The sequence below is a fragment of the Somniosus microcephalus genome, chromosome 14, assembly GCF_052327205.1.
Source record: "Somniosus microcephalus isolate GS21.2 chromosome 14, FLI_Smic_1.0, whole genome shotgun sequence".
Lineage (NCBI taxonomy): Eukaryota > Metazoa > Chordata > Chondrichthyes > Squaliformes > Somniosidae > Somniosus > Somniosus microcephalus.
Window position 1 is genome coordinate 1,879,538 of NC_141000.1, and position 9,767 is coordinate 1,889,304.

Sequence of the window (9,767 nt, forward strand, 5' to 3'; positions counted from 1 at the left end):
TGCCAGATTAATGGTAATTCTGTTCTGTAGGCCATGCCTCAGAAGAACTGAGAATGCACAAACTCATTTCAATTGGGCCCCTGACAGCCAACAGTCTGGGCTGGATTTGAACACCACTCTGGAGATGAAAGCTAGAGTCTGGCCCACTGTACCACCCAGTTCCCCACCAGTGTTCTGCTACAACAAAAAATGCAGATACAGTTGAATCCGTGTGTGGGGGCCGCCTCTTGTCGGGATTGCTGTGTGCATGCCTGCAGAAATAAAATCCAATAAGGAGCGTGTAGAATGGGAGGCCGGGGCTGTGAGAGCATTGAAAGAGCCACGGTAACAAAAGCATGGATGAGGCTTTCAGCAGCTGATGGACTGATGCAGTTAAGACACTGACACCATTTTCCACCTCGCCTGCCTGATGGAATCATAGAACAGTGCAGCTCAGAAGGAGGCCATTCGGCCCATTGAGTCTGCGCTGGCTCTTCCGAAGAGCAGTCTAGTTAGTCCCATTCCCCCGCTGTTTTCCCATATCCATGCAATTGTTTTCTCCTTCAAGTCTTTATCCAATTCCCTTTTGAAGGCTACTATTGAATCTGTATCCACCGCCCTATCAGGCAGCGCATTCCAAATCCTAAACACTCGTTGTGTAAACAAGTTTTCCCTGATGTTGCCTCTGGTTCTTTTGCCAATCACTGCCTCAGCCCATCATCTGCCGAAATCCTCCAGCTTTGACTCTATCAACCCTTCAGCCATTGGAAACCGTTTCTCCTTATTTACTCTATCTAAACACTTCATGATTTGAAACATCTCTATAAAATCTCCCCTGCTGTAAAGAGAACAACCTCAGCTTCTTCAGTCTATCACGTAACTGTAATCCCTCACCCCGGAACCATTCTAGTGAATCTCTTTTGTACCCTCTCTTAAGCCTTCACGTCCTTCCTAAAGTGTGGTGCCCAGAATTGGACGCATTTCTCCAGCTGGAGCTGAACTCGTGTTTTATACAGGTTTAGCATCACTTCCTGGCTTTTGTACTCTGCCTCTATTTATAAAGCCAGGATCCCATCTGCTTTGTTAACCTGTCCTGCCACCTTCAAAGATTTGTACACAGAGAGCAGGTCTCTCTGTTATTGCCCCTTTAAAATTGTACCATTTAGCTTAGCTTGCTGCGAATTCCTGCTCCCACCCACCAAACAAGTCGCCAGGTGGTCATTGTTAGCATAAGTTTAAAGGGATAGAAACATAGAAGATAGGAGCAGGAGTAGGCCATTTGGCCCCTCGAGCCTGCTCCGCCATTCAATGAGATCATGGCTGATCATCCAAATTCAGTGCCCTGTCCCTGCCTTCTCTCCATATCCCTTGATCCCTTTAGCCTTAAGAAATATATCTAACTCCTTCTTGAATATATTCTGTGGTAGAGAATTCCACAGGTTCACCACTCTCTGGGTGAAGAAATTCCTCCTCATCTCAGTCCTAAATGGCTTACCCCTTATCTTTAGACTGTGACCCCTTGTTCTGGACTCCCCGCCATCGGGAACATCCTTCCTGCATCTAGTCTGTCTAGTCCTGTTAGAATTTTATAAGTTTCAATGAGATCCCCTCTCATTCTTCTAAAGTCCAACGAATATAATCCTAATCGACCCAATCTCTCCTCATACGTCATTCCTGCCATCCCAGGTATCAGTCTGGTGAATCTTCGCTGCACTCCCTCCATGGCAAGAACATCCTTCCTCAGATAAGGCGACCAAAACTGCACACAATACTCAAGGTGGGGTCTCGCCAAGGCCCTGTACAACTGCAGCAAGACATCCTTGCTCCTGTACTCGAATCCTCTCGCTATGAAGGCCAACATACCATTTGCTGCCTTAACCGCCTGCTGCAGCTGCATGCTTACCTTCAGCGACTGGTGCACAAGGACACCCAGGTCTCGTTGCACTTCCCCTTCTCCCAATCTATTGCCGTTCAGATAATAATCTGCCTTCCTGTTTTTGCCACCGAAGTGGATAACCTCGCATTTATCCACATTATACTGCATCTGCCCAATCACCCAATCCTCAGCACCCACCAGGGAAAGTTGGATGGAAGCTTAACGCACATTTTTGTAGCAGCCACTTGTGGGTTTTGAGTCTTAAAGGATTCCAAATGTTATGTACTTGCTGCCATAAGTTCTACAACATGTTTGCCAGCTGTTTTTGTTTTCGCTCCCGATGCTTCTACCCTTCCCCTTTAAGCTGCTGCTGCAGGACCTTCCCATTCGACCAACTCACCTGATTTCCCGCCTCCAGATTGGTGAGTTGCCTGTTGGGGGTGCGTTTCACATTATAATGAGGACACAGGACCAAAATGGAATGGGATCCCAAGCTGACTCCTCAGGCTGCCAACCCATGCGCTCCACTTGCCCGATTTACTTAAAACACCACAATTTCCCCCAGCACTCGCTGATAATGTAGGATTATAGGTTACGGAAATGCCTGCGTGATGCAGTGAAATAACCGGAAGAGAGACAATTGTCAAGAAATGTGCAGTGAGTGGTAATGTTAAAACATTTTAATTTATTTTTTGCTCTTCTAGTTCATCTTAGCGGTACTTGTCCTCTCCCTGATTCTCCCAAGGAACAGCAAGTACATCAGATGGATAGTTTCTGCTGGTTTAGCGCAAGTCAGTGAGTTTTCCTTTGTTCTGAGTAGTCGGGCTCGTAAGTCCAGGATCATCTCTCGAGAGGTAAGGTACTTCGGAATTGCTCAGCATCAGTTTAAATATTACAACTTGATGTGTTCAGCATAGTATTTATACTGCGTTGTGCTACAAAATGTAAAATAATGTTGGTTCATTTCTTCTGTCTCTGCAGGTGTACCTTCTCATCCTTAGTGTAACTACCTTAAGCCTCTTACTTGCCCCAGCATTGTGGAGAGCAGCAATTCTGAAATGTGTACCTAAACCGGACAAGCGATTAAACACATGACAAGATGGACAAGATGGTTTTCCAGTCACCTTGTTTAAATTTCGGAGGCCAATGTAGATTAAGAGCCTGTTCCCTACTCTTCTTCAGCTTAAAGGATCACTCTTGCAATAAGCCATACCAACTGGCGTGCACAGTTCCATTTTCCCGACTTCTCCCTAATAGTCTGGCTCCATTTTGTTTTTAACCCCTGCCTTCAACTGAGAACTGGATTTGGAAGGGGAATGGTCACTTCTTTAAATCCATTGCTAAAACACTTTATCCGTACTGGTTCATATCTCTGACATTCAAAAGAAGAAATGTGCTTGGAGCAAAATGAGCATCAAATGTGCTGAACTTCTTCAAGCTGGATATTCTCGGGATTAGCAATTAAGGGATGAAATAAGATTTATTTTTGATGAGATTATGATGATTTTTAGGTATCGGTGATGTTTCCATTGGGAGATGGCAGAGCTCTGCATCAAATCAGCTGTACATTCCAGACTGGCGCTCACACAGACGGGCCACATTGTTGATTTCTGAACCATGGAATGGTCCAGCACATTTAGGGTCGATTTATTTTGAATGCTGCAGAGTTTTCAGTATCCTGGTAGAAAGGGGGTAGGTATTACTATAAATCCCGGCCCAGTTTTATACCTGGTCACATTTTCTGATGCTACTTCCTCCAGTTGCCAAATAAAGGTAGGCATATTTAAAAGAGGTAATGACATGGCGACAGCATACATCCCATGGTTCCTCTTTGCTGCCTCATTGATGCTGGATGTTAATTGTATCCGTATAATAAAGGCAGAGATGAATTCAAAGTTGCCACAGTTACTGTAAAATCCCGAGCCCTGAACCCATTTCATAATTTTATTTTTCACTGTTGGGAACTGCGTCACCATCTGCCTTCGTGCCTTCTGCTGTGGGGCTCTCATTTTTGTCCCTAAAGAATGCCACTGTATCTGTGCTTTGGAGGAAGAGAAGGAGAATTGGAGAAATGACAGGCTGGCCAGGCATCACATGCCAAACTCCCCCCGCCCCACCTCAACTCCAGAATATACAGACCAAGGCGCTCCTTAAACATTCACTCCCTCCACCACCAGCGTACCATGGCTGCAGTGTGTACCATCTACAAGATGCACTGCAGCAATTCACCAAGGCTTCTTCAGCAGCACCTCCCAAACTCGTGACCTCTACCACCTAGAAGGACAAGGGCAGCAGGCGCATGGGAACACCACCACCTCCAGGTTCCCCTCCAAGTCACACACCATCCTGACTTAGAAGTATATCGCCGATCCTTCATCGTCGCTGGGTCAAAATCCTGGAACTCCCTCCCTAACAGCACTGTGGGAGCATCTTCACCACGCGGACTGCAGCGGTTCAAGAAGGCAGCTCACCACCACCTTCTCAAGGGCAATAAATGCTGGCATTGCCACCGACGCCCACATCCCATAAGCAAATAAAAGAAAAAGCTGTCCCAGGAGCACTGGTTGCTGAGACTGTGCTACTCAAGGGAAGTGATTAATGAGTTATGCTCCATGCTACAACCTGAACTCTGACAGTGTGAAGGTCATCATTGTCGTACACTTTACGGAACAGGGTCATTCCAGGCTGCCACCAGGGACATCAGTAATATTAGTCAATCAGCTGAAAACAGGGACATCAAGCAAGCGACAGAGGCACTGTTTGTTCAAGTAAGCCAGTTCATCACCTTCCGATGTACAACTGGCAACTTCACCAGGCACATGCAATTCCATGCACTAGCCAACTTCACCAAAGTACCAGGGCTCAGAGATTGCACCCTCGTGGTTATATGCGCTCCTTTCATAATCCTATTACTTATATCAACAGTAAAGGATTGCAGTGTCGGGCTTGTTTGTGACCAGCACCATACCATGTAAATAAAAGTTCACATTCCTGGGAGCTGCTGGGATATGTCCATTTTAAGGCAGTCCATTGTGTTTGCACACTTTCACCAGAAAGGCAGGTGTGAGATCAAGGCTACTCACTACAGCAAGAGACATAATGCCAACCTGGATCCTGCATTTCTCCAGGAGCCTCTTGGGACTGAGGTGCCCCTCATTCCATGGCAGCCAAGACCTGACGTGGACTTGCTGCAGCCTGCATCTGTTCTCTGCCTAGCAGCTTACCAATACCTCCTTTCTGCCCCATGCGCAGGAATTTGAGTGAGCTTACGGAGTGACCCACATCTTGAGAGACCGAAGCATCATGTCAGCACATTCCTGACATGGCCCTGCAGCTGGGCATTGATCGTCTGGGTTCCGAAGCCTTCACTTAAGAGCTGTTATCTCCGGACTCTCCAGCCAATAATGTCTGCGTCCTCCTCTTCCATCCCTGCTCTTCTGGGCCACGTGCTCTGCTCACCTGTGTGCTTCCTCTCTCTCTGCCCCAGTGCCTCTGGATGGATGTCTACCTCACCAGCAGCTTCAGTACTTTCACTTGATAGGGACTGAGAGGGAGATGGTGGGTGACCAGCAGGAAGATCATAATGGGGATGAAGATAGAGGCTTGAAACGAGCAATTACAGACCATTCAGCCCCTCGAGCCTGTTCCGCCATTCCTGTGCTCGCTGACCTACATTGGCTCCCAGTCCAGCAACACATCAATTTTAAAATTCTCAACCTTGTGTGCAAACCCCTCCATGACCTCACCCCTCCATATCTCTGTAACCTCCTCCAGTCCTACATCCTCCGAGATCTCTGCGCTCCTCTAATTCTGGCCTGCACATCGCCAGTTACCTTCGCCACTGCATTGGTGGCCATGCTTTCAGCTGCCTAGGCCCTAAGCTCTGGAATTCTTCCCTAATCCACTCTGCCTCGCTACCTCTCTCCTTTAGGTCGCTCCTTAAAACCTACCTCTTTGACCTAGCTTTTGGTCACCTGTCCTAATCCCTTTGTGTCTGATAAAGCCCTTGTAAAGTGCCTTGGGATGTTTTACTACGTTAAAGATGCGAGATAAATTCAAGCTGTTAATTAGATGATGGCTGAGCTCTAAACTCCATTCCTTGATTCCATAGAAATGGACACTCAAGGTCGCTTTGCAACTTTCTGCTCCCATCTACACTACTTATTGTGCGCACCTAACTTAATGTTGTCAGCAAACTTGGATACATGGCTCTCTATTCCTTCATCTGTCATTTATAAATAGTGTGAAAAGCTGAGGCCCCAATATAGATCCCTGGAGGCAGGGGGGGGGGCAACCACTAGTCCATCTTGCAAATTGAAGTACACATCAAATTATCCCTGCTCTGTGTCTCCTACCTCCTAACCCATTCCCAACCCAGACCGTGGGAGGCTTTTTGTGGGTCCCATGTGTGAAAGGCTGTGCATGAAGGAGCCCTTCTTGGAAAGTGTGGCTGACTGTTATCTTGGCTATAACAACAGAAAATGCTGGAAAAACTCAGCAAGTCAGGCAACATCCGTGGAGAGAAATTTGAGTTGACGTTTCGGGTTTGATTATCTTGGCTGTCCTGGTACGCCTTTTAAATCTTTTAAATTTCTTGTGGCACAATTGTGTGAGGGATGGGGTTTTGGAAGGGGGCTGGGTGGTGGCGGTTGACCGTTGTGGAGGTGTAACTTCCGATCTGGTCATCCTCATCCATCACACCTGGGCACCTACCTTCGACTAGTTTCTCCTTCCTGTTCCAAACAGCGCCGCCACCCCCCCCCCCCCCCCCCCAATCCAAATTTGGGCAGCAGCACCACTTAATGATTCCTTAAATGTAGATGGACTGCACCCTGCAGGAAACCTCTCGCCCACTGCAAAGATTCTCAGTGCTGGTGCTTGGTAGATGTATTGCATGTTCAAGTGGTGTTTTAGACGGTGAGGCAGGTTACATGCCCTCGGGCCTTTTGTAGACAAGATAAAGGGTAGTAGAATAGTTCAATGGGGCACCGCATCACAGTCATTTGTAACTACTAAAAGACAGTATTGTAATAGCATTGTTAACATTCTTTCTGACTCTGAAGGCCACACTTGCTACCATTTAAAATGCAGCACACAACATAACATTGAAAGGAGAACACTTACTTGATTTCACATCTGCTTCAGTCACTCCATTCAGGTTAAATTATTTCAGTGCCGCCTTCTGTTGTCAGGACGCTGAGACCTTGTGGTTGAAAGCCACTGTTCTTTCATGCTTTGTTCTTTCTCATGTCATGGAAACATCTCCTCACCTCCTACAAATTAACACAGCATCAGTGTCCTACACTTAGTTTTGGGCATGGGGAGGGAAGGGTGTGCACCAGAGCCAATTGCACTTTAGCATCTTTGAATTAGGCTTTTTCCTGGTATTTGGTTCAGGGCTATGGCTCATTCAATCAGCACCTCTGGGTTGTGCTTGCTGACCAGCTCATTTCTAGTAGTGCCAAGGCACTAATTTTCTTCTAAAGCTCCATTATTTGGTTCATAAACCACACAGGAGCAGCATCACAGCGCTGCTCGGAGCAAACTGCAGCATTCCCATTTCTTGATAAATGCTGAAACACTTCCTCCATTAAAGCACCCAGAAAATCAATCCTAAAATGGCAACAGCCATTTCTGCAAATTGATATCCTTTAGATACATTTTTTTAAAGTTTCAGTTCAGAACTATTAAGAGCTGAGCCATGCCATTTCTCAATTATAACCACCAGTTCTTAATACTGCACTGAATTTGAAGTTATTTGCCAGGAATTTCCTCGGTTCTGCTGATTGGTTGCTGAAACTTTGGCGGAAATCCTTGATGCGCTGCGTAAATGGGGTATCCGTTGAAGCTACAGTGGCCGATTGGGAGAACCCTGAGGAAATTCCCAGCAGTGATGGTGTGTATTTTCATTATGACATAACCTGCTGACTATCAATTTAGAGCATTGTGGAACTTTTGTGAATATGGAAATGAGATGCAGTCTGCAACATCAGTTTCATCCTCCACTTGAGACACTTCTGCATCACAGTAATTTTTTTCAAACGTTGGCTATCAGTGTGATTTGTACTAAGTTCCTTTAAGAGTTCATGAATTAAACTGAAGGCAAGAAATTACCATTCAGATTTAAGTCAACCATTTACATCCTGACCTCCCCCCCGCCCGCCCAAGTTCCTGTCCTCCCCCTGCCTGGGTTCATGACCTCCCCCCAACAAGTTCCTGTCCCACTCTCTCCAATTCCAATTCCAATTCAAATGCTTTATTGGCATGAAAGTTTACAGAGTCCCCTCTATCTCTGCCTCCTCCCAGTCTCTCTGCCCCTTTCCCTCCCCCCTCCGATTCCTTCACTCTCAGAAGGCTGCGAAAATGTTCGTGTGGATAATCGCAGCAATATCCTAGGCAACAGCCCTGGAGGCTCCTTTACTATAGTCATTGATTTTCAAAAGATAACCCAAAAGCCCTAGTAGCAGACTCGGGCTCGAGCAGCAATGGCAGCAGCTCCAGGCTCGGCAACGTGGTTCGGCCCCACTTCCGGCTTCTTCGTATATCGTACTGTACACGGGCGACTGGATCGAGTGCACCTGTGCAAAGAGTCAAAAAAATGCTGTGCAAATAATCACTAAATAAAATTATCGCTTGGCCATTTAGGAGTGAAATCAATTAAAAGTGACAAAGGAAAAGGGGTATCAAGGGATATGGAGCAACGAAGGTAAATGGATTTGAGGTACAGATCAGTCACAATCTTTTTTTAATTAGAGATCAACATTTTTTGCTTGGAGTGCACCTTTGTTTATTGAGTTCATCACTTTCTACTTGGAGTGCAATACTTGTCATTGAGATTTCATCCCCTTTTCCTTTGGCTGTATCACTTTTAATTCACATTTCATCTCAAGAGTGCATCCCTTTGAGAGTTTGTGAGAATTCAACATTTTTTTTAAATGGGAGTGGTCGCCATCTCGGCACCGAGTGAGCAGAGAAGGTTCAAAGCTGTCAAATACAGGAAAATTAGGTCACTTCTTTTTTAACAGGGTGATAGAATTGGAGAGCAGAATGCCAGCAGGAGTAGCAGAACAGAAAACCATGGTTGGCTTTTCTTCAAAAATACTGGATAAATTCCTTTTAGGGAAGTTCCAAGATCACAGTAAGGAAACTGGTGGGAGTTTGGAAGAGTAACCTGGATGGACCAGTGATCGCATCCTGCCCAAAATATTACTGTATTACTGAAATTAAAACTATCTCGCCATGTCATTGTGTTAGTAAATCGTCTGTCTAGGTCACAGCCACCCGAGAGAGACTGCCTGTGCCGTTGCTGCAACCTTTCTAATACAGATGCCACTTTGATGCCTACATTTGCTTTGCAGTGGTGCGAACAATCAAGGGATTTAGACCACGCTCAACTATCGATACAGGAAAAGCAAATCGGAATGTTTTCTTCATAGTGAGGGACTAGGAACTGGAAGAGCAGAGGGATTTGGGTGTCCAGGTACACATCACTAAAAGCTAGTACACAGGTACAAAATGTAATCAAAAAGGCTTCTAGAATGTTGACCTCTATCTTGAGGGGGTTAGAATTCTAAAGTGACAGTGATGCTTCAGTTGTACCTTTGGTCAGACCCCATCTGGAGAACTGCGTTCTGTTTTGGGCACCAAACCGCAGGAAAAATATTTTGGCCTTGGAGGGGGTTCGGCGCAGCATCACCAGAATAATATCCGGGTTTACAGGATTAAATTATGAGGGCAGGTTGCATAAAGTTGATTTGTATTTCCTTGAATATAGAAGGTTGAGGGGTGAGCTAATCAAGATGTTTAAAAGGATTCGATAGGGTAGATACAGAGAAACAATTTCCTCTGTAGGAGAATCCAGAACAGAGTGGACTTTTTCTTTTATCTTTCCTCCCCTCTGCTTAAGTTGCTG

At 45.9% G+C, this 9,767-nt stretch overlaps 1 protein-coding gene across 2 annotated transcripts in view; it reads left to right on the forward strand.

The window, feature by feature from the left end:
• Nucleotides 1-7,969, forward strand: part of slc9d1 (solute carrier family 9 member D1) — a 78,542-nt gene extending 70,573 nt beyond the window's left edge. For both annotated transcript variants that reach the window (XM_086006105.1, XM_086006104.1), the window contains exons 12-13: nt 2,560-2,709; nt 2,837-7,969. In XM_086006105.1, coding sequence (XP_085862231.1) covers nt 2,560-2,709; nt 2,837-2,950 — 264 coding nt within the window. In that variant the 3' untranslated portion in view covers nt 2,951-7,969. The remainder of the gene's footprint in view (nt 1-2,559; nt 2,710-2,836) is intronic.
• The last annotated feature ends 1,798 nt before the right edge of the window (nt 7,970-9,767 follow it).